This window comes from Periplaneta americana, chromosome 12 (assembly GCF_040183065.1).
Source record: "Periplaneta americana isolate PAMFEO1 chromosome 12, P.americana_PAMFEO1_priV1, whole genome shotgun sequence".
Taxonomy (NCBI): Eukaryota; Metazoa; Arthropoda; class Insecta; order Blattodea; family Blattidae; genus Periplaneta; species Periplaneta americana.
Genome location: NC_091128.1, coordinates 55,549,389 through 55,575,554, shown reverse-complemented (window position 1 = coordinate 55,575,554; position 26,166 = coordinate 55,549,389). Strand labels below are relative to the sequence as shown.

General features: G+C 35.3%; 1 protein-coding gene across 2 annotated transcripts in view; it reads left to right on the top strand.

Annotated features, from left to right (window-relative positions):
* Nucleotides 1-26,166, top strand: part of LOC138710455 (UDP-glycosyltransferase UGT5-like) — a 77,760-nt gene that overhangs the window by 18,922 nt on the left and 32,672 nt on the right. Inside the window, exons 1-2 of one of the 2 annotated variants that reach the window (XM_069841353.1) lie at nt 13,433-13,551; nt 24,716-24,987. In XM_069841353.1, coding sequence (XP_069697454.1) covers nt 24,741-24,987 — 247 coding nt within the window. In that variant the 5' untranslated portion in view covers nt 13,433-13,551; nt 24,716-24,740. Of the gene's footprint in view, nt 1-13,432; nt 13,552-24,715; nt 24,988-26,166 lie in introns of those variants that run through there. The other variant, XM_069841352.1, reaches the window with a different exon arrangement.

The window sequence follows — 26,166 nt, the reverse complement described above, 5'->3', positions numbered from 1 at the left end:
AGGCCTATCTATCAAGATGTGATTTATTTGGTTGTGTGTCAACCCATCTGGAGAGGTCCAAGTATATTTATGTATATTCTTATGGGGGAATGTTGTAGTTTCCATGATTAAATTTTTTGATGTGACAAAGTTGACTAACCCAACTCCATTATCATTACTAGTTACATATAGGCTCTCTTTTCCAATAGTCAGTTTAAAAATATGCCCCCGTGCATTGAAATCCCCCAATGCAATTTTAATTTGATATCTAGATAACTGATCATAAGTGTGTTCCAGTTCCTCATAGAAGCTATCCTTTATATTGTCGTCTTTCTCTCCTGTAGGGGCGTGAGCATTTATAACTACGATATTGCACCATCTACCCTTAAGTACTAAATATGACAAATTCGACTTTCTTTACTGCTGATTTTATTATCATGTGAATAAAGAGTCCTGTTCCTTATTGGTAATTATCATTTCTAGTGTTGTTGATAGATCAAAAAATTAATCGATTAACTATTTGAATTTAATCGACTAATCGATAGATTAATCGAGTTGAAAAAATGTTTTAATATATTGTAATACACAATTATTGTTAAATTTAACTTGAGCTCGGTGATAAGCATAAGTATTAAAATATTAATATTGTATATCTGTGTAATATATTGTATCGTTATATTACAAAACAACTATTTTAATTAGTTACTAACATATTTATTATGAGGCTTATAATTTATTGTGTCAATTTCTCCGGAAATTTTCGAGACAAACATAAATAACAAAATGTGTGAAGACTCACCTAGTTAATACTGCTTCATCCATGAATTTAAACATGTGACTGCATTCAGATGCTCCGAATTAGGTGCCGCTCTACGTTTAGTAACAATGTTTCCTGCATCACAAAACACGAAAAAACTTTTTTCAGTCAAGCATTTCTCCACGATCGTTCAATTTTAAGTCGAAGCTTATATTGGGGTTTCGTAACAAGCTGTTTTTTACGATGATGGGTTGTTAGCACTTCGCCCATGCTGGAGAACCACCCCTTATCAGCTCTCCGCGACTGCTTATTAAATATATTCGCAGCTACCCTCCAGCAGCAAAAATTCCTTGGCAGTCCATATGGACTTTACATTCAGTTGATGAGAAAGTAGACCGGCTGAATTCATATATTACTAATCTAAATGACAAGCATGCACCTCTGAAGTCAAAGAATGTTAAGAAGCGTCCGGCACCCTGGCTCTCTCTTGAAACACGCGCTATGATGAAAGAGCGTGATGCTGCGCACAGACAGTACAGACTTCATAAGACTGACACAGCATATGATTATTATAAACATCTACGTAACAAGACTACACAAACTATTAGGAACGCTAAACTCAGACATTACATCAGGGCGCTGACTCTTCCAAGCTGTAAAGAAACTTACGTACTATAGGACTAGGGAATTGCAGACCTCAAAGTGACAACATTACAATTCCGGTTGAAACTCTAAATGATCACTTCATAACATCACATTGACCCTTGACCAAATTGAGAAACAGTTAACAATAGCTGACTTTTTCAAAGGCATGTTGGGTCCGATAAGTAGGCCTATAATAATAAAATTACAATATGTATGGATTTTTTACCGTCATAATTACTTATCAATAATCAAAATTAAACCATTAGATTATTACATAAAATGGTGCATAATGACCGACGATCGTTTTCGCCATGAATATGGTATGTATGTACATCACTGCCACTGGGAGTATATCCAATTGCAGTGCTCATACATACATACATACATACATACATACATACATACATACATACATACATAGCATAGCATAGCATAGCATAGCATAGTTCTATATAATTAACTTAACATGGAATTTAAACATAATTATGTAGCTTTTCTTAATTTATATTGTAGGCTATGGTTCCGTATTCTTTAAGTAATCGAATGTTTGTAGTTTTGTTTATTTCAAAAGATAATGTAGTAAATTAGGCTGTGTGTAGTACATGTGCCCTTACAGTCATCACTTGTTGATATTATTTGACCAACATACTTTTCATAGTGTTTTAATAACAATTCACATTCCACATATTGTGCTACAGTACATTTAGATTTTAGAGGCCAAATTATGAACGAAGTGCTTGAGCGAAGAGTGACTGGCGAGAATGTTCTGAAACTGCTGAGTAACGCACGTGCTACAGAGATTTTGTGAACTATGGCAGGTGTTGTGTGACAACGCAGTGTTAACAGGCTCGCCAAGGTCGAATGTTTCCTTGAAATCAGCATTGTCATGTTATAGAGAGACAGCGTATGAGATAGCTACGAGATTTCTTAGTCTAATCGTCCTTTTGCGTCACTTCGTTCACCCTTCTCATATTTTACCTACTCCATCTTCACCTTCATGTTTATTTTCTGCATTGAAAGAATGGGCCCATTGAGCCGTTCTGTACCTATTATTCACAGTTCACGAATAGACCAACATAACTCCTCATTATGTAGTATGTTTGTGGTAAATAAAGAAGCCTGAAGACATACTTTCTGAAAGTATAAATAATCAATTTAAAAAATGGTGGGACTTCTAATAAAGCGTTATGTTCAAATGGAAATGTTATAAGTTCATTTACCGATGAGTTGTCACATGAAGATGAAAGACGAAGAAATTTGTTCAATTGCTAGAAAGGAAGCTGCATCAGACAAAGAACAAGGACGAGGTGCAAGCAGACAGACCTTGGAAAGCCTGAAATTGTTATTGAAAACATTCAAATGAAAACGAAAATAGGATAGGCAAATATACGAACAGATGAACAGAATGACGATTAGGCAGGCAGGCAGGTAGACAGACAGACAGGTGGGCGGATAGCAAGATAGCGGGACTGTAGTATGTATCTGCACCTGCACATAAAATCTGATGCAATGTAATGTATGTCTTGTGTCTATGTGTATGTAAGATGTATGTACTGTATGTACTTTTAATAGGTTATTTCACGACGCTTTATCAACATCTTAGGTTATAGAGTCTGAATGAGATGAAGTTGATAATGCAGGTGAAATGAGTCCAGAGTCCAGCACCGAAATTTACCCAGCATTTGCTCATATTGGATTTATTTATTTATTTATTTATTTATTTATTTATTCTGGTGTAGTTAAGGCCATCAGGCCTTCTCTTCCACAACACCAGGAATACAAATACAATAACAGAAATAAACAGAAAAAAATACACTATATACCAAGTAAAGCTACACAAGAAATAGAGAGAGAAAAAAACCCGGAAAAAATTTCAACCAGGTAACTTGCCCCGACCGGGAATCGAACCCGGGCTACCTAGTTTCATGGCCAGACGCGCTAACCGTGTATGTATGCATGTATGTATGTATGTATGGTCTTAATGGATGAATCCTGATATTTCCAAATTTTATAATAGGCAGACAAATGTTCTGTGTACACTGCGGGGGGGGGGGGGGAATTCAAATGGAAATCGGTATAATTCTCTGGGTGTTCTACTTTTCCATTAAAATATTTTTCCCTAGACTTCAATATACAGAATGTATACTAGGTAAGGATACTTAAGAAGTACGGGAGACTCGGCTAATTCCGCAATATTAAGAAGTAACTCTATCATATTTTTATCAAAATGTTTATGAAAAATATTATCAAAGTATGTCGACATGGACGAAACCTTTCATTACCAAATGAGATAAAGATACCTAATAAAATGCAAATGTATTTAGTTGTACATATATTACAGTTGAAAAAGAACTCGGGTAATTTCGCAACAGTGCGGATAAATTCGCAATAGGACTTGGCTAATTCCGCAGTCGTAAATAATTATGAAATACGTTATGAAAGTAACATAAAAGGAACAACTTATATGTAACAATGCTCACTTTCTTCATAGCTGTGTAGCAAAACACGAAAAACAGCCAACTTTCGATGTTTCACTGTATTGCGGACAGAGGTGTCGACCAATATCGTTGATTTTTTTTTTTCTATAGCACTGCAGAGGACATGCCTCCTGTTGACAGCATCTCAAAACTTACGTTCACGCTATTGTAAAGCCGCAGTAAAATCATATATGCACTATTGCGGAATTAACCGTACTGCGGAATTAGCCGAGTTTCCCCTAACATTTAGGAAGATATTGTTTCACATCACCTCAGAACAATAAACATTAACATCTAAACAAGACTTATTAATCCCTTTTACGAAAGCTATCTCTAACATTTGGCAACATACAGAGAGTAATACCACAGTCTAGTATATTCAGTCACGAAGGTCAATATGTAGGGAATATTCATCCACAGATAGCTGCTAACCACTAGGATCGCTACTATCGCCTCATCACAGACAATGCGAAATAATACCGGCACAGTCTATTGTTCCTAGTGCCCTCAACAACTCAAGCTTCGTGACTACATGTTACTAGATATCACAGTCTAATACATACAGTCACGCAACTCATACGTATAAAATATGCCAACATTTGACAGCAGGCGCGACAGTAGCCCTCTAGCGGCAGGCAAGTTAAAAGTGTGCACACGACATACGATAACACACCAGAAAACGGGTTTAATGTAATTTATTTTATATTTTTATGCTAAACAGTAAGTGTATATGGTTCTTATTAATTTTACTTTAGAATCCTAGAAGAATTTCACACGCAGTTAATCTACAAGTTTCAGAAGCTGGGAATAAATGTAATTCTTTCTGCTCCTTACAACTGAATCATGGCCCTGATCACGTATCATGGTTTGAAATAATATAATTGTTCGTACTTGGACGGTTAATTCAATTCATTCCTAAATATATTTATGAATCACTGGAACTCTATATTTCCTGTGAGAAGAGTCAAAATTAGTAGCTTCAAAATTGTAGGGCATATCTCGTAGGGTACATCGCGTGGTGAACTCCTCTCCCTATTTCCTGAGAAATTAACTATTTTCTATACCGCAAATTGGGGTAAACTCGGCCGCTGAGGTAAACTTGAAAATAAAAAAAGGGGAGGATTTAAACCTTAATGTGACAGACATTGATTTATGAAGTTCATTATTTTTCATTTCTTAAGAACCGGTATTTCCTTTATTATTTTGAGTCACAAATAGTGCTCATATTATGGTTTAAATTTTTATGGAAAGTTTACCGCATTTTACATTACATTTCCAGTTTTCACACATAAGCTTAATTTTAACTTATCCTACCTATATAATACGTAATTTACATGTACTTACTGTTAATATGACGTAGGTGAGAACAAATAAATGAATGTAGGCTTAATTTTATTTTCAGAGCAGAAGTGGTGTAAGTAAAAAATGGGTAATGAGGGTTAAAGTAAACATTCTGTAAAATACAGCGCAAAGTAGCAGTTAATATTGAATTTATTTAAACTATTAGTAGTCAGGTGAATAGCACGAAGGATATATTAATTGCTACTTTGCGCTGTATTTTACAGAATTTTTACTTTAAACCTCATTACCTAATTTTGACTTACACCACTTCTGCACTGAACGGCTCAAATAATCACTGGAAATGTAGAATCAACACCAATAACAGTCATGCAAATTATTACAGAAAAGATTGCTTTTTATATCAAATTTAAAAAGGCTCTTTCATTTCTTGAGAACTTAATACGTCTGCTACATGAATCTACACCAACACATCAGAAATTTATCGATACAGTCTGAATTTATTCAAGAAGTGAATATTTTGCAAAAGGATTACAATACTCCACGAATTCTTGAAAAATTAACACCATGATCCCTACTTGAATGCAATATAACATTAAACTTTTGAAAGATATAAAGAAAAAAAAGACGAATACAAAAATTATGGAATTACTTGCATTAAAAACTGTAGATACATTATCCAAAATCGGAATGGTTACACATTTACACATATGATCTCTGCAAAAAAATAATATACTGTAACAGGTATTTACTTTGTTTTTATTTAAACTCTCCTTCCTGACATACAAATAGGTAACTGATAAGTAATAAAATAGTGTTTTATAGAACACAATACGTAGGCTACCTACAACGTGGATTATTGGTTATGACTGAGTTATGATTTTCTCTTGGTCTTTAGGGAATCTGAAGAACGACAAATTCGGAGATTTAAACTTGTTGTTACTGCAATTCTCGTCATTGCACACATTGCCTTTATTCCGACGCATGATTAAAACGTTATTATAACTCTCGCATCACTTTAAAGCACATGCTGGCTGAACGAGACTATGTCAACCCTATGACCAGTGCCTTGCCTGCCGCTTGGGCGCTAGTGTCGCGAATGTTGGCAAAAAAAGTGTTGAAGTTGCGGGACTGTATGTATTAGACTGTGCTAGATATATACCAACCGGTGTGTAGCGATACACTGGCGTGTCGCGCAGCCCCATGGAGCGTGTCGCGAAATTTTGGAATTGAAAATTAAATTTTATGTCATCCAGAAAGTCTCTTTACAACGCATTTTTTATTTACAACGAAGTCTTTGATATGGTACATTTTATTTTGTGACAGACTTTACCACTGAAACGTGAATACCTGCAACAATGCTTAGTAATTCATTTACCGTTCCCACTTAGTAATAAATACTGTAGGCCTAGAGTTTAGAATCGTCAGAGCATATTGATCAGTTTCAGTATGATAGTGCGATTATTTTATGAAAAGTCCTAAAATTTCCTTCAGGGTTCATAAGCGTTTTGTAAATATAGTGATGAATACTTGCAATATGGTTTCAAGTGGCGTGGAGATGAATATAAACAAAATCCCGAGTGTCTTATATGCGGAAATGTTTTGTCAAATCTGTCACGTGTAATGAGAAAACATTATTTCCCACTCACTCTGATAAGTCTATAGAATGCAACAGATGTAGGCCTACTCTAAGCGTCGGAAAGCGACTGAATGACATGGCCTTGACCAATGCTTTTCTTCTGAAAAAAAAAGGTGGTGGAACTCTGTGTAGAATAGCTGTATTGTTATAACGGACTGGCAGATGATTACTATCCAGTGCACGGGAATTTTGTCGTTTTTAACATCCTTTTCGCCAAACTTTAAGACTTTCAAGATCTATGCAGAGTTCAAAGAAAAATTAATTATCAATGCATTTCTCGGTTTCATGATAAAAAAAATACAACAAAAAGTACCGGATCACCGTCCTTGAGTCGAACATTAATAAGAGTCGATTGTAATATTAAGTAGACTAATTCATCTGTTAAGTACCGACAACTTTCAGATAATGTAATTCTTTAATGCATATTTATTCATAATTGTCATGTCTGTTAAGAGATGGATAGTACAGTGACACCTCCAAGATACGGACACTCCTCATATACGGACAGATTTTTATGTCCCAACTGAAATAATATACAAATAATGATAAATTTAACTCTCGTTTACGGACACTCTCAGACACGGACACGGACAGCTGTTTTTTTTATTTACATGCTATTTTACAACCTGTGTTTTGCCATAGTAATTTTCCAGAAGTTGCTTAGCTCGAGACATAGGGATGGAGTTGTAGTCTACTGTATAGTCCTTTTATAACTGGCAGCTATCTTTGCTAGGTAGTCGGCTCGTTCATTACCTTTGATTCCTGTATGTCCTCTGACTCAGTTTAGTGAGATATGAGTTGACTTCTTGAGAGTGATAATTTTCTTTATAATGGTTGTGCTATTGGTTGTGTAGTTCTTTTGTTTGCGATGGCAAAGAGTGCTGCTTGCGAGTCTACATGTATTGCATATGAGATTTTATCTTTACTTTGCTGTTGAATCCAGTCTACTGCCATTTGGATGCCTAGAAGTTCTGCTTGGAATACCGAGCATTCGTTGTCCAGTCTACGTACCTCGGTGTAGATCTCCATTGAATTTTCTTCTGCGACCATGCCTGCTCCGACGTGTTTTTCAGTTTTTGACCCGTCCGTGAAGATCTGTATATTGGCTGGGATGACTGTACCATTGTTGCCTATTGTTACGCTGTTTGTCTTTCGGATGGATTCCTCCATATCTTGTTGGTAGTTCAGTCTTCTTGAGTTTGGGCAGAATTGCATTGGTGGGTAAGCCTCTTCTAACCGCTTTCAGTCCTAAAGCTTGCTTTACCTCCTGACTGCGGATAAAACTTGGATTTCAAGTCCTAATGCGTTACACAAAATGGAAAATTTAGTTCTGAGAGTTGTACAGAAATTTCTTAACATGAAAGAAGACAGAGTTTCGTAGGCTACCACTAGCCCAGCCGGCTACCGCTTGGATAAACAAAGTCATAAAATTGAACCTGTCTGATGGATCCAAGGTTTCCGTGGTCGTGAAATTGTATTCTACACAATTCTCTTCTGTTTCGAGAGACATGGCACCTGAACGTAAAGGTTAAGTTGACAACTGTAATTTACAGTATTGCATAACTGTAGACGTGGAATAAAATTGCATGGCACAGTACTGTATTTTTTTTTCGGTCTTATCTACTGTAGTTCAGAGTTGCAAAGAATTTACTATAGTACAGTAGACTGTATTTAGAATTAAACTACAGTAATATATTTCATTTAAAACGTGTAGGGATATATAATGCATATTATAACATAAAATGTACACTGTCACACGTTAAAAGTGTTAAAATTGTTTAAAAAGGTATTTACCTTCGACAGACGGCCCGTTTCGACGCTATTTGTCGTCGTCTTCAGTGTCTCTTGAACCACTGCTGATTTTGGCTCTGCGATGTGCAGTTGTCGATGGTAGGGGTGGGGGTGTGTTGTTCCTATGGTGGGGGTTGGCTGTCTGTATGTTATGACCAGGGAACGGATTTATATGGACTAAAAATATATGAAATATGTAAATATATATGTAGTTATTTTTACCAAAATATGGAATTAAATATGGATTTTTACCAAAATATGGAATTAAATATGGACTTAAAATTATAAAAAAATGACTATGTACGTTAAATATTGGTACATTTTAATCAAACTAAACAAAAAATATAATGGACGTACCTTATCTTCCAATGTAGTTTCAACAAAACACAATTTTTATTGTCTGTTACCATAACAATAGGTTACAAACATTTCTTTCAAGTGCTGAAAAGTGAATCTTCTTCTATTGTCTCTGAGGATAGATTTATACTGACTAAAAGAGCGTTCGACGTCACAAGAAGTAACTGGTACATAATTCAATTTCACAATGTCTGCTGGGGATAAGTCCAAGTTAATCTTCACTGTTGATTCACCACTCATCACAGCAACAACCTTTTGTAGTTCTTCATATCCAGGGTTTTTTGAAAGTACAGTGTCCACCTTAGCTCTTACTGCATCTGCAACTTTACCTCTACCACGATTCAGTTGTTCCACAGTACTATTTATAATTTCAAAACTTTCAGATAGTGAAAGGTGCCTATTTTGGAGACTTTTGAGCGTTTTTATGATGCATGAAAATGTATGCTGAATGTGAGCTAAGTCATTCTTCACACTTATGTCACAGGTAACTGTTTTCGCAGTATCAATTGAGACTGCATCTTCAGAGTCCAATGCAAGGAGAACATTGTTAATAGAGTCTATATGTTCGGCATAATATTCAACTGCTTCTAGCCATGTACCCCATCTAGTTAAAATTGGCTTTGGTGGCAATGGAATTTCAGGGTACATTTCTTTCAACACGTTAACTCTACTGGGAGCTTTGAGAAATACTTTTTTCACTGATGAAATCAACAAATCTACTTTAGGGAAATTGTCTCTGACCACTTCTGCCACACGATGAAATGCATGCGCCACACAAGTAAAATGAGTCAATTTAGGATATACAACAGATAATGCTTGTCCAGCTTTGACCATATAAGGGGCAGCATCGCTAATAAAGAATAACACATTATCGTACATAATACCCTTTGGCCACAGGATACCCATAGCTTCGTTGAACAGTTTAACTATAGTTTTGTTATTGCACTTTTCTAGAACATCACAATGTAAAAGAATTCGTTCAGAATATTGTTCACTTAACAAACCGATAACTACATTACCAACAAGTCTACCTTCTTTGTCGGGAGTCTCATCAATGGAAACCCAAATTGAACTATCTTTAATTTCATCTCTTATCTTCTGTATTGTCTCATCGTAGATGGATGGAGCATACGTCTTCCTAAGTGTTGACTCATCCGGGATTGTATGTTGAGTATATTTTTCAAGGAATTCCCTGAAGACCTTATTCTTTAGTTTGTAGAGAGGAATATCAGCAGAGATGAGAGAACGGCACAGGTCGATGTTAAACTCAGATCTTACATTCGATGTTGTTGGTTGTGTTAAAAACAATTGTCTCTGCTTGGAATTTAGTTGTTTGTTGGCCTGATGTTTACTAGTTGTAATGTGTTGTTGCACCAGGAACTTTTGTGTAGATGATACTGCACACTGACACAAATTACAAAATAATATTTTATTGTCAGTTGATAAACCATCTTCTTTAAATTCTGAAATGTAACTTGTTAGTTTTGATTTTAAATTGACTGAATGACGTACTTTTGGCATATTTACCGTCTTTATAGTATGATTTACAAAACTGAACCTATGTGTACTCTGACTGGCATTTAACTGTTGAGCTGCACAACTGAAGTCTGTTAAAAATTTTAAATTAAATCAATACAGTTTTGTAACTTACTTTCCCATTGTTGATAGGACTGCTAATTTTCAAATAACTCTGATGTTAAAGGGATTACTGAACATGTGTTTAAATCTCTATTGTTGAAATGTATTTTTAAAAGTTAATGGAATTTTGTTTTGTTTTATTGTTAAACCTAATATAATATGGACTGTTTTATATGAAATATGGAAAATATATGGAAATTAACGAAAATATGTACTAAACTCTAAAATATGGAAAATAAAAGTAGGATTTTTCAACCCTACACATTGTGAAACATAAAGATAATGCAAAATATAAATTATATTAGCTTTATAAGTAAATATGTATTTACATATAAATCCTTTCCCTGGTTATGACGTATTATGATGTCAAACAATGTGTGCGTATTGAACTGTAGTTGCGTATTAAGTATGTAATGTGGGTGTGCTATTGTATTCTTATATATTTCGTATTGTTCTAGGATATTTAACTGTAAACTTTTTGGTGTGATGTGTAAAATTTCCATATCTGTTTCTATATTATTGTAGTCATGATTATTGTCGATAATGTGATCTGCATAATTTGATGTAATGTAAGGTTTGGTTATAGCTTTAATATGTTCGTTGTATCTTGTATGAAAGGATCTTCCTGTCTGTCCTATGTAAAAATGTGGGCAACTATTGCATTTTAATTTATAAACTCCAGTTGAATTATATATATTTGAATGTTTAGTGTGGTTATTTAAGTATTTCTGTGTTGTATTATTTGTTTTGTATGCAATTTTGTACTTTAGTTTTCTGAATGAAGTTGCGATTTTGTGGGTATTCGTATTGTGATATGTTAATGTTATGTATTTATTCTCGCGTGCTGTTTGTGTTGGTTTGGTCTGTTTTTGTTTTGCCTTTTTTATTAGTGTGTCTATTATGTTAGGGTTGTATCCATTGTCTTGTGCTATATATTTTATGTGTTTAATTCTTCCGTGTAGTTGTCTTTGTTCATTGGTATATTAATTAATCTGTGTGTCATTGTACGGAAAGCTGCATGTTTATGTTGTATGGGATGATTTGATGAATTGTGTATACATGCTGTGGTTGTAGTGGGTTTCCTGTATATTTTGAATTCGTGTCTGTTATTTGTTTTGGTTATGGTGATGTCTAAGAAGTTTATAGCTTGCTTATGTTCCATTTCTACTGTATATTTTAATTTGGGGTGTATTTTGTTGAGTTGTTGATGTAGGTTTTCTATTTGTCTTTTGTTTCCATTATATAAGACTATTATGTCATCTACATATCGATGCCAGTACATTATTTTCTCTGCGTGTTTGTTGTTGTCGGTATTTAGTATGTGTGTTTGTTCTATGTTGTGAATAAAGATTTCAGCTAATATACTTGATATAGGTGAACCCATTGGTAATCCTTCAGTTTGTGTATAGTATTTATTGTTATGTGTGAAATAATTTTGTTTAGTAATAATTTCTGTGATGTGTAAAATTTCGTTAATATGAGTCTGTGGTATGTTATTTTTGATAAGCATTTCCCGAAGTATTTCTAGTGTTTCTGTTACTGGTATGTTTGTATACAGATTTACGACGTCAAATGATGCTAATGTTGTATTAGCATCATTTGACATCGTAAATCTGTATACAAACATACCAGTAACAGAAACACTAGAAATACTTCGGGAAATGCTTATCAAAAATAACATACCACAGACTCATATTAACGAAATTTTACACATCACAGAAATTATTACTAAACAAAATTATTTCACACATAACAATAAATACTATACACAAACTGAAGGATTACCAATGGGTTCACCTATATCAAGTATATTAGCTGAAATCTTTATTCACAACATAGAACAAACACACATACTAAATACCGACAACAACAAACACGCAGAGAAAATAATGTACTGGCATCGATATGTAGATGACATAATAGTCTTATATAATGGAAACAAAAGACAAATAGAAAACCTACATCAACAACTCAACAAAATACACCCCAAATTAAAATATACAGTAGAAATGGAACATAAGCAAGCTATAAACTTCTTAGACATCACCATAACCAAAACAAATAACAGACACGAATTCAAAATATACAGGAAACCCACTACAACCACAGCATGTATACACAATTCATCAAATCATCCCATACAACATAAACATGCAGCTTTCCGTACAATGACACACAGATTAATTAATATACCAATGAACAAAGACAACTACACGGAAGAATTAAACACATAAAATATATAGCACAAGACAATGGATACAACCCTAACATAATAGACACACTAATAAAAAAGGCAAAACAAAAACAGACCAAACCAACACAAACAGCACGCGAGAATAAATACATAACATTAACATATCACAATACGAATACCCACAAAATCGCAACTTCATTCAGAAAACTAAAGTACAAAATTGCATACAAAACAAATAATACAACACAGAAATACTTAAATAACCACACTAAACATTCAAATATATATAATTCAACTGGAGTTTATAAATTAAAATGCAATAGTTGCCCACATTTTTACATAGGACAGACAGGAAGATCCTTTCATACAAGATACAACGAACATATTAAAGCTATAACCAAACCTTACATTACATCAAATTATGCAGATCACATTATCGACAATAATCATGACTACAATAATATAGAAACAGATATGGAAATTTTACACATCACACCAAAAAGTTTACAGTTAAATATCCTAGAACAATACGAAATATATAAGAATACAATAGCACACCCACATTACATACTTAATACGCAACTACAGTTCAATACGCACACATTGTTTGACATCATAATACGTCATAACATACAGACAGCCAACCCCCACCATAGGAACAACACACCCCCACCCCTACCATCGACAACTGCACATCGCAGAGCCAAAATCAGCAGTGGTTCAAGAGACACTGAAGACGACGACAAATAGCGTCGAAACGGGCCGTCTGTCGAAGGTAAATACCTTTTTAAACAATTTTAACACTTTTAACGTGTGACAGTGTACATTTTATGTTTTTAACAAAGTGTTAACGAGAACTTTAATCAATGCATATTATAAATTTACTGTCAGAGTGAGTAGCCTCCCTCCCAATAAAGGACACCTTCCAGATGCGGACAGATTGTTATTTCCTTCGATATCCATAAATGAAAGGTTTCACTGTAGTAATAATAATATCCACCACTGTGGAGTGAGAGCATATCCTACCGTAAAATGAGCGAACCTGGGTTCAAATCCTGGTTGGGCAAAGTTACATATTTGAGGATTTTTCTGGGGTTTTCTCTCACCCTTTCATAGGAAATGCCGGGTAACTTTCAGTGATGGACCCCGGACTCATTTCGCTGGCATTATCACCTTCATCTCAGACGCTAGATAATCATACCAGTTGATTAAGCGTAAAATAAACAGCGGTAACGGCAATGTGTTGATCGCACTGTGGAGCTGACAGATGTCCCCGGATTTCAGGTAAAAAATGTGGTAACCTTATTCTATAGCATACTTAATGAAAAATAGATCAACCGTAAGCTAATTCTAAATCTATCGATAACATAAGTTGCTTCAGTCAAACCACCATTACTGTGAAATATAGTTAAGTGAAAAAGAAAAGAATAATGTTGAATTTCGGATTTTTTAACACTGACGTGGTTCTCCGTTATGTCCACTAGAGCAGCGATTCTCAACCGGAGTGCCACAGCCCCCTAGGTGTCCTCAGTACAGTAAAAGGGGAACCGTGAAAAATTTTAAGAAGCTTTCATAAAAATTTCAAAGGGTGAATTTTACACTCCAAATATATTGTATACAGAGACCGGAACTTTGGCAGAATGTCTTTTAAATGTGTTAAATCTATCTTCATTTTGAAAGTAAATCTGTACGAATTATACCTTTGTGACTGAAACGTCCCAGTTTTATGTTGTCCTTTTCTGCCTTTTTTAATATAAATATTTAATTTACAAAATAAATGTTTTTTGCCTTTATATGATTATTTTTTATCTATTATTTATTAATTTATTATTAAAAATTGCCTACAGGTATATTTTATTTATTTCCATAACCGCTACAATGAAAGTGACTTCACCGAATGTATATTATTGTCTTTCAGTCAGTTCCTATTCCCTTTGCAACAATGAGTGCTGCCGTGCAAAAATGTACAACAGTAAGCGTTTTAATTATCGCTTGTGTTTATTTGACAAGGCAACAATGAGTGCGGGTCTAACGTTATTTTTAACGGTTATTTTTCTTTCAGTTCTTATTGCGACGTTATTGTAGCGAGCTAAATATTTCATATCTCAACATATCAGTACAACCAAACACAAAAATGCACTTTCCAAGGCTAATGGGAAGAAAATTTCTTTGCTTTCAACAGTAATTGCAACATCGAGTCGAAAATCTCAATTTGCATTCGACTTATGTAAAGCTTTTCTTGCTGCCGAAATCCCTTTGTGGAAAGTGCAAGGTTATGGGTCTAGTGCAAGGTTTTTGTAATTGCCTTTTACTGTGTATTTGAGCTATTTATAATGCCTTTTTGCCTGCCTATTTTAGCTATTTATGATGCATTCTTGCATGCCTGTTTTAATTCATAATGCCTAAACTTCCGGTTTCTGTAATATTACTTATACAGTGACATACAGAACTTTTTTCTTACATTTTTATTGTACCTTGTTTTTTGGCTATACGATTTAGTGATAAAGAATGGATAGAACAGAGAAAAATTCTCTCCGGTACCGGGACTCGAACCCAGGTTTTCAGCTCTACGTGCTGATGCTTTATCCACTAAGCCATACCGGATTCCAGTTCCGATGCCGGATCGAATCCCCTAAATTTAAGTTCTACCTCTCAGTTTTCCCTTTGGAGGTCTACCCTCATGTACTGTGTCACAGAATATGTGACAGTGGCACAATGTCCAACACACCATGTACAGAGATGCACTCATTACGAGTGACTAAGTGGCCGGGATCCGACGGGATGAGCGCCGTCTTCAATCACTAAGTGATTACTTACGCATATCATATTACAGGTATTATAATGTAGGCCCTACCGAAGTACGTATGTTAATTTTGTGCAGGAATTCTGCCTTATGTGATAGAATATCATATGATAACGCCTACCCTCATGTACTGTTTACATTAAGTTTGTTGTAAAAATGAAGTGTTTCATTTATCATCATCATCAACTCAAAGATTATTATAAACTGTGAACATGTCAAGAGTTTAATACATTGCGGCATAATAATTTTGTAATCTTTATTGTTAAACTTTTATTAATTTCAAATATATGTGATTTGTAGTATTGCCTTAGTTTTAATATTTTTTATGAAGCACACATAAAAACTTCAGGGGACTGCATGAATATAACGTAACAGCAAGGAGGCCGCACTGTCGAAAAGGTTGAGAAACGCTGCACTAGAGGGCACGTTCAGCCCTGGGACAATACTCTCCCAGATAGGAGCAGACCTATCACGGAAGACGGTATGATGGTATATAAGAAGTGTAAATGTTAATTGGATTGAAAAGCACCACTATCCTAGCATTCGCATGGAAGAACACGAGAAACGGCGAAAAATCGATGTCACGATAGCGAGCATTTGGGATCGAACCCTGGACCTTCTGAATACAAGGCGGTAGTGATAAAAATCACTCAACTGTCCTCCGTAATAATTGTCATAAAACCCCAATAAAAATTATTGAATGTGAAGTTCAAATTTGCATGACAATTTAAAATAACAAAAATAGAGCCGATATCACAAGGGATAAGTACAGACATAAAATAATGCGTATCTCTCTTTTGGTTTCGGCGAAATAGCATATGAGCACAATCCTTATCAACAAAACTTAATAAAACTGTCCAAGGAAAAATATGAAACTTCTAAGATACGCGAGAGATTAATATTTTTGTACGTAAAAATTATTGAGAAGACAGGCTGTATGTGATAGAACAATAAAATTATGAAGATGGCTATAGGTGAGAGAAGGTTTATGAAGATGGCTGTAGGTAAGAGAAGACTTATGAAGATCATTGTAGGTGTGAGGAGAATTATGAACATGGCTATAGATGAGAGAAGACATATGAAAATAGATGTAGGTGAAAGAAGACTTACGAAGATCATTGTAGGTGAGAGAAGAAATATGAAGATGGCTATAGGTGAGAGAAAACTTGTGAAGATCATTGTAGGTGAGAGAAAAATTATGAAGATGGCGGTAGGTGAGAGAAGACTTGTGAAGATCATTGTTGGTGAGAGAAGAAATATGAAGATCGCTATAGGTGAGAGAAGATTTGTGAAGATGGCTATAGGTGAGAGAAGAATTATGAAGATAGCGGTAGGTGAGAGAAAACTTGTGAAGATCATTGTAGGTGAGAGAAGAATTATGAAGATGGCGGTAGGTGAGGGAAGACTTGTGAAGATCATTGTAGGTGAGAGAAGATTTATGAAGATGACTGTAGGTGACAGAAGATTTATGCAGATGGCTGTAGGTGAAAGAAGACTTGTGAAGATCATTGTATGTAAGACAAGAATTATTATGAAGATGGCTATAGGTGAGAGAAGCTTTATGAAGATAGCTGTAGGTAAGAGAAGAATTATGAAGATGGCTGTAAGTGAGAGAAACTTTATGAAGATGACTGTAGGTAAGAGAAGAATTATGAAGATGATTGTAGGTGAGAGAAGACTTATGAAGATGGCTATAGATGAGAGAATATTTATGAAGATGGCTGTAGGTGAGAGAAGACTTATGAAAATAGCTGTAGTTGAGAGAATACTTTAGAAGATGATTGTAGGTGGGAGAAGGATAATTATGAAGATGATTGTAGGTGAGAGAAAACTTATGAAGGTGACTGTAGATGAGAGAAGACTAATGAAGATGATCGTAGGTGAGAGAAGACTTATGAAGATGGCTGTAGGTGAGAGAAGACGTATGAAGATGATTGTATGTGAGAGCAGACTTATATAGATGATCGTAGGTGAGAGAAGACTTATGAAGATGGCTGTAGGTGAGAGAAGACGTATGAAGATGATTGTATGTGAGAGCAGACTTATATAGATGATTGTAGGTGAGAGAAGACTTATGAAGATGGCTGTAGGTGAGAGAAGACGTATGAAGATGATTGTATGTGAGAGCAGACTTATATAGATGATTGTAGGTGAGAGAAGACTTATGAAAATGGCTGTGAAAGAAGACTTTTGAAGAAGGCTGTAGGTGAGAGAAGACTTATGAAGATGGCTGTGAAAGAAGACTTTTGAAGAAGGCTGTAGGTGAGAGAAGACTTAAGAAGATGGCTGTGAAAGAAGACTTTTGAAGAAGGTTGTAGGTGAGAGAAGACTTATGAAGATGGCTGTGAAAGAAGACTTTTGAAGAAGGCTGTAGGTGAGAGAAGACTTATAAAGATGCCTGTAGATGAGAGAATATTTATGAAGATGGCTGTAGGTGAGAGAAGATTTGTGAAGATGGCTGTGAAAGAAGTCTTTTGAAGAAGGCTGTAGGTGAGAGAAGACTTATGAAGATGGCTGTGAAAGAAGACTTTTGAAGCAGGCTGTAGGTGAGAGAAGACTTATGAAGATAGCTGTGAAAGAAGACTTTTGAAGAAGGCTGTAGGTGAGAGAAGACTTATGAAGATGGCTGTGAAAGAAGACTTTTGAAGAAGGCTGTAGGTGAGAGAAGACTTATGAAGATGGCTGTGAAAGAAGACTTTTGAAGAAGGCTGTAGGTGAGAGAAGACTTATGAAGATGGCTGTGAAAGAAGACTTTTGAAGAAGGCTGTAGGTGAGAGAAGACTTATGAAGATGGCTGTGAAAAAAGACTTTTGAAGAAGGTTGTAGGTGAGAGAAGACGTATGAAGATGATTGTATGTGAGAGCAGACTTATATAGATGATTGTAGGTGAGAGAAGACTTATGAAGATGGCTGTGTAAAGAAGACTTTTGAAAAAGGCTGTAGGTGAGAGAAGACTTATGAAGATGGCTGTGAAAGAAGACTTTTGAAGAAGGCTGTAGGTCAGAGAAGACTTATGAAGATGGCTGTGAAAGAAGACTTTTGAAGAAGGCTGTAGGTGAGAGAAGACTTATGGAGATGGCTGTGAAAGAAGACTTTTGAAGAAGGCTGTAAGTGAGAGAAGACTTACGAAGATTCCTGTAGATGAGAGAATATTTATGAAGATGGCTGTAGGTGAGAGAAGATTTGTGAAGATGGCTGTGAAAGAAGACTTTTGAAGAAGGCTGTAGGTGAGAGAAGACTTATGAAGATGGCTGTGAAAGAAGACTTTTGAAGAAGGCTGTAGGTGAGAGAAGACTTCTGAAGATGCCTATAGATGAGAGAATATTTATGAAGATGGCTGTAGGTAAGAGAAGATTTGTGAAGATGGCTGTGGGTGAGAGGAAAATTAGCCAGTTGCTCGTGTAATAGGTAACGTCAATTTCTAAGTTATGTTAACTTCTCTCCTTTGGTACTGCTCATAACCTTTTTTTCACAAAATATGAAGCACTCTGACTACACCATCGATGGAATAATGACTTAAGCCCTTTAACAGAAGAAGTAATCCTGGAGAGTTCAAATCTACACTTATCTCATATTAGCCAACTAATACTAATCAAAATATATCATAATACAGTATATATTATATATATTATAATATATAATATATCATAATAATATCAAAATTGCAGCGGAGCAGAGCATAGGTTATCATGAAAATAAGAAAAAGAAACCACGGTTTGATGAAGATTGTTCCATTGCAGTAGATAGAAGGAAACAGGCAAAATTGAAATTCTTACAGCATCCAATTGTGGAGAATAGAGATAATTATTTCGATGAAAGACGGGAAGCAAGTCGTACACTTAGGAATAAAAAGAGGAAGGAAAAACTGAATGAGGTAGAAACAAATAGTAAGAATAAAAGTTTCGAGATTTATATAAGGGTATAAAGGAATTTAAAAACGGATATCAGGCAAGGGTAAACGTGATCAAGGATGAGAATGGTGACTCGCTTGCAGACTCTCATTCAATCCTTAACAGATGGAAAACCTATTTTGGGCAACTACTAAATATACATAGACCAAATAGAAATGATCGGGACGAAATTGAAATACAAACTGCTGAACCATTTATACCGGAACCCACACTTTCTGAAGTCGAAATTGCGATAGAATATCTGAAAAAGTACAAGTCTCCAGGTATTGATCAAATTCCAGCAGAATTAATACAAGAGGGTGGAAGGGCATTATCTAGCGAAATTTATAAACTTGTACTTGTAATTTGCGAAAAGGAAATTATACCAGAACAATGGAAGGAGTCCATAATCGTACCTATTTTTGAGAAGGGGGACAAGACTAACTGTAGTAACTTTCGAGGAACATCACTTTTGTTGACGTCGTACAAAATTTTGTCGAATATCCTTTTGAGAAGATTAACTCCATATGTAGATGGAATTATTGGGGATCATCAGTGTGGTTTTAGGCGTAATAGATCGACTATTGATCAAATTTTTTGTATTCAACAGATATTGGAGAAAAAATGGGAGTATAAGGATACAGTACATCAGTTATTCATAGATTTCAAAAAGGCGTATGACTCGGTTAAGAGAGAAGTTTTATATAATATTCTTATTGAATTTGGTATTCCCAAGAAACTAGTACAAGTAGGAGGGGTATTCTGTGATCTCTCCAAAGCCTTCGTTTGTATTAATCATAAAATTGTACTTCAGAAATTAGACCTATTAATTTGCGGTCATTACTATTTCTACTTTAAATATATTGAGTTCTCTTTGTTTTGCATGAGATTCTTATGCCTTGTGTAATCCAATTATTTTTAGATGTTTGAGAATTTTTGTGCTTTACATTACTCTTTCATCGTATAATGACGCAGAATATCTGCATGGAAATATCATATGTACTTCGGTACGTTAAAGTAATATATATGATATGCGTAAATCACTTCGTGATTTAAGACGGCGCTTATTCCGTCGGATTCCGGCCAACTAATCACTCATAATGAGTGCACCTCAGCACATGTGTGGAGTTCGGTCCTACGTTCATAGACATCTATGACGTAGTGCAGAGGGCGGCCACTAGAGGGAACCCAAGAGTTGGAACTTAATCTGAGACGATTCTATCCGACGCCGGGGTGGTATCCGGTGTGGCTTAGTGGATAAAGCATCAGCACGTAGAGCTGAAAACTCGGGTTCAAATCCCGGCGCCGGAGAGAATTTTTCTCCGTTCCATTACTCTTTCATCGTATGATGACGCAGAATATCTGCATGGAAATATCATATGTACTTCGGTACATTAAAATAATATATAGTAACATGACGTTAAGAGTAATGTAACAGGAATCAAAGGAGCAGTGATTGTATGAAAGTTTACTGAATGTGCCTTTAGTTGGTGTAGTCATTTGTTTTAGTGGAGAATTGTATTATTTACATTATAGAAGTATTGGAGACTAACATAATTACAACGGAAATCGAGAAAAAGAAAGTGTAAGGAGCAGTAATTTTACCTCATATGAGAAATATAATTATTTTAGTATATCTAGCAATTATATGAATGTAATTGAACTCAAACCTAGTGATGGAACTTTCATTAGGAAAAAGGAACAAACATGGGTCTCTTTAACCCAATATTTTCAATCGCCATTTGGATGTGAAAACGCAAACTATGAAACAAATCAATATTATGAAAATATTAAAAGAAATGCTAAGACGGGTCATGCACAAGATACAGTGGAACATTTGAAAACTGACGGTGGTACTTTCACTCTCAAAGTTGATATTTGTACGAAGATTCTTTCAATTATCCAGGATCAAATAGAACCAATAGAAAATGAAAATAATTGTGATGCTGAATAAGCGTTAACATTATTTTCATATTTTATACTAGCCATACCCGTGCGCTCCGCTGCACCCGTTAGAAAGAAGTATTAAGTAATTACATAATTAAAATAGGACATTTGATCCAGGGAACATTCGTGTTTGATAGAAGAATAAATCGTTTAATATGTTACTTAATTTAAATTGCATCCAAATAATTAAAATGCTATCATTTTGGCCCAGAGACACTCATTTGGTGCAATGACAATTCCTTTAACATGTTTCTTAATTTTTATTACATGCAACTATATTTTGATGAAGATTGACATCATTTAGATTTAATGTATAGGGTATATTTTATTTCAGTTGTTATAGGTTTCCATTGAATTATGGTAATAACTTAATTTTAACCCTTGTTTTCTACGTATTCAGTAAATGGCGCTTGGCCCACTGGTTCTGAACCCTTCAAATAACTTAAATTATATTACATTATAAAGTATTATATTATATTAAATTAAATTATATTATATTATATTATATTATATTATATTATATTATATTATATTATATTATATTATATTATATTATATTACATTATATTATATTATATCAGAAGTTACTCTAATAACATTATAGCATTATGTCCATCTAGAGAAACTACACTTTGCAATGGTGAAATAATAATTAATTATACAAATCGGTTAATTTAGCTTCCAATATTACTTCATACAAACACAAACATTCTCTGTAGGCTATCTTTCATAGCTTTGAATTGTTAATGTCCAAGGCCCCTTATAGACGAAGTCATTTGTTTTTTATTTCATTAGATGGCAGTTATTTTAATTTAAAACTCATTTATCTCATTAAATATCAGTCCTATCAAAATTTTTCAAGGAATAAAACTTATCGGACATTATTTTTAAAGAAACTTTTGTTATGTAACATTTTTCACAAAAATCAATAATAAGCGAGATATTCCGATTTATTTAATTCAGGCTCCCTTATAACCCCCCTTTTAAATAATGTATTTTGAATGCCATATAGCCTAAAATCTGAGTTACAACGAACTTAATTTATATTCCAATTTTCATCGAAATCCGTTCAGCTATTATCGCGTGAAAAGGTAACAAACATACAGACAGACAGACAGATAGACAGACAGACAGACATACAAACAAAAATTTCAAAAAAGCGATTTTCGGTTTCAGGGTGGTTAATTATATATGTTAGGACCAATTATTTTTGGAAAATCGAAAATTACCAGAAAAATTTCGGCTACAGATTTATTATTAGTATAGATATCTAACATATCTTCACACGTTATTAGTCATAATTACATGTGAACTCTTAAATCAGTGAAATAAAGAAATATCGTTTTGAAAATCTGCAATTATATCTGAGCATTAATACGAAATAATAATAACAGAAATGCTTACGTTAATAAACACATATCTTCTCTTTACTGTGGATGCAGTGCTAATATTAATATGAATAATTTTAGTATTTTTGAACATATCTATTCTGAATAATTAAAAATGCTGAAGTAGTGATTGCAGCTAATTGTTTTCACTGCAAATATATCTCGATATAATAATGCGGCGTGTAACATGGCACGCTGTAACAGGACGTTAAGGATTTAACTGAGGGAGTATGCTATGTTAATTTAACACTGGGTTTAACATCATGATAGCAGCAACAACAGTTGGTGAAACATCACTTCCGTTAAGTTTGCTGTTAAACTGCCTTAACGTAATGTTAAATATTTAACAAGGGTTGGTGCAACCGGGCCGTAGTGTTGCGGACTTCGGCGCGGGTTGAAAAATGAACCATAGCTATGGGAAATGACGGTATGTATTCATCAACCTAACAATGCGAACAGCTGTTTTCTAAAATGAAATTTATAAAGTCCAGCCACAGATCCCGCTTAAGCGATGCTCATCTCCTTGCGCAACTGAAAATAGCATGCACAGATATAAATCCCAATTTCAAAGAAATTGCTTTGAAAAATGGCGGGCATTCCTGCGGCATTCCCACAGTGACGTCAGACCTCAGCGAACACCAAACTTTTCCCCTTCCTCCACTCCATGAAAATACTGCGCGTGTACGTAGCGGATTATACTGGATTGCTGTGCTTCGGAGCTTCACTAGTGATATAATGTCTTTCGCAGAATCATATGAATCGAGAGGATATCACACTTACAAGAAAGGCGGTTCTTTCATTTCTCATGTTTATGATCAGTTACAAATATTCAGGAAATATTGAAAAATGATTAATTAAATATCACGTGAATGGACTATTCTAATTATAGTCGCGACGCTGTTATTTCCGGCGTGACTCCGCCTCTTTGCTTACGTCTTAGGAAGTGAAGGCTCTATAAAGTCTAGGTAGGTAGTATCGTTCGCCATTTTTGTTCTTTCCTTGCCGAGCTACCATACGAGGAATCTATTTGCCACACTGTTAAACATTATCATGTCGTAGCTCCTATGATAATAAATCAAACGCACTGTAATTCAGCAAATAATTGAGCGGAAAATAACGTCTTCGTGTGCTTTCTGCGAACGCCAACGAAAGAGTCAAAATGGCGGGCGATTATATTAAGTATTTATCGAGCCTTAAGCGAATCACAAGACGCACACGTTTAAATATAGCCGACCTACAACGCGATTGGCTGCCGGAAATTAGAGCGACGGGACTATACATATGGTAGGTAGGAGTGTAGTGGCGCAACTGTCTGTAAATCCGTCACTGCACTGTAGAGTGCAACTCCCACAGTATATAGTTGCCATTTAAATTCTATCTTGTGGGTTGCGTTCATTTTTCCCACCACTGCCCTATATCCACGGTAATGAATGTTCTCTTGTAATAAATATTTCTTTGAAGTTCCAAATGAAATCAAAGCCGGCGGATAATTACTGAAACAGAAACAGTAATCCCTCCAGCACACCAATTCGATAATACAAATCCTTTTCGTTTCTGTAATGTGTGAGTAAAGATAATGTTTTTTTTACACAGAAAGAACGTTGAAACTCTCTGAAACATTTTTCGACAACAGACGTCATTGAAGTTTATATTCACTGCAATGGTGAACAGAAATTATTTCCAGTGCCATAATGTGCAATTATTATTACACGATCTGCTGCATTTGTGTAGTAAATTTGTGTGTGATTCAATGCATATATCAAGACTTTATTTATGACTTTAATTAATGTATGTTGCAGTAAAATGACATTCAATAAATAACTATTATTGCTGTAAAAGGGAAGCTGTGTAAGTTTCAAGCGCAGTAAATTCGTCACTACTGTCTTGTTCTAATATTCATGTGTATTTCAGTCCCGGATTCTTCGAGTTCTTCGAAATGCATCTCCAGTGGCTCGTGACGGTCGGACTCCTCTTGGCAACTCAGGGTCATGGTGCAAAGATCTTGGGTCTGTTTCCATTTCCCGCTAGAAGCCATTTGATCGTCCAGAAGGCCCTGATGAAGGAGCTAGCTAGAAGAGGCCACGAGGTCACCGTGATGAGCTCCCATCCAGAGAGCAAACCAATTCCCAACTACACCGACATACCACTTCAGGCCAATTTTGAAACTATTTCAAAAGGGCATGGTAAGTATGCAAATATTCCGTCTTGCGTGAGCTCCGAAATGATATTTGAAGTAGAAATTAAATATATATGCAATTTACAGAATTGACTCATCCGTACTTTTCTAGACTAGACGGCATTTCGGAAGGCGGTCGGCTGCTATATGCGCCGTAGCATTTCTGGTATGTGACCTCACAAGCTTGTACAGTAGAACCAATCGGAATCAGTCAGTAACAAGTACTTCTCGAGTTCGTTTGTTCATGTGTGAGTGTTTCAATACCTTGAATAAGAACTGCTAACATTTACTGTGTGTGTGTGTGTGTGTGTGTGTGTGTGTGTGTGTGTGTGTGTGTGTGTAAGATAAATAAATGAAAGAAGAGACTGTAAAAAGACAAGTACTGCATAGGCAGGCGCGGAAAATAGTGTTTAAGGCGTATATTTTAAAAACGTTGATGAGCAGAACGCTGCCGGCCATCTTGATGCTGGCTGCAACGTTGCCAACGCGCAAGAAACGACTGCAGAAGCATATGTTGTGGGATTGAGAACCATGCAAAGAATATTGTTAGTGAAGGAAAGAGGGTTGTTTGGTGTCATGCTTACAGTAATTAACGGCTAAGGTCATTATTGTCTTTTCATAATTTAAATTCTCTCCTGCGCTATTTGTATCGCACGTGCGCGTGAAGTATTATGTGGCAATGTTGTACGCAGCCTTGCCCTCTCTATCTGTCTCTCTCGACGCAAACGCTAGCAGACTACCGCCTTCCGAATTGCCGTCGACTGTAACTCTATGCTATTAACCGACCAATACGACAGTGCTGCCGCCTATGGAGATTATATATGAATCCCCGCTCTTTTCAAATATTCAAGGTAGAGACATGTAAGCCTAAATATCAAGGAAGCTATGGGGAAAAAATCAGTCTCACTTGATCAGCCCTCGTTTATTGTTCTGTTCTCGAAAAATTCACATTTGTCATTAGGTTTATATGAGAAGTACCTATCATATCTCCTTTAAAAGCATTTAGCATAGATTTTCTCATCAGCCTAGGAAACAAAATCGAGACACGGAAAATAAATCAATTTTATTGTACTGGACAGTTATTTTATCTAGCAATAGGTACTATATCTCAAATTTATTTCAAGTGTAGATATTTTATCGGGTATTGGTACAAGTAAACTTAAGTTTGAGACTTAAACCTTGTTCC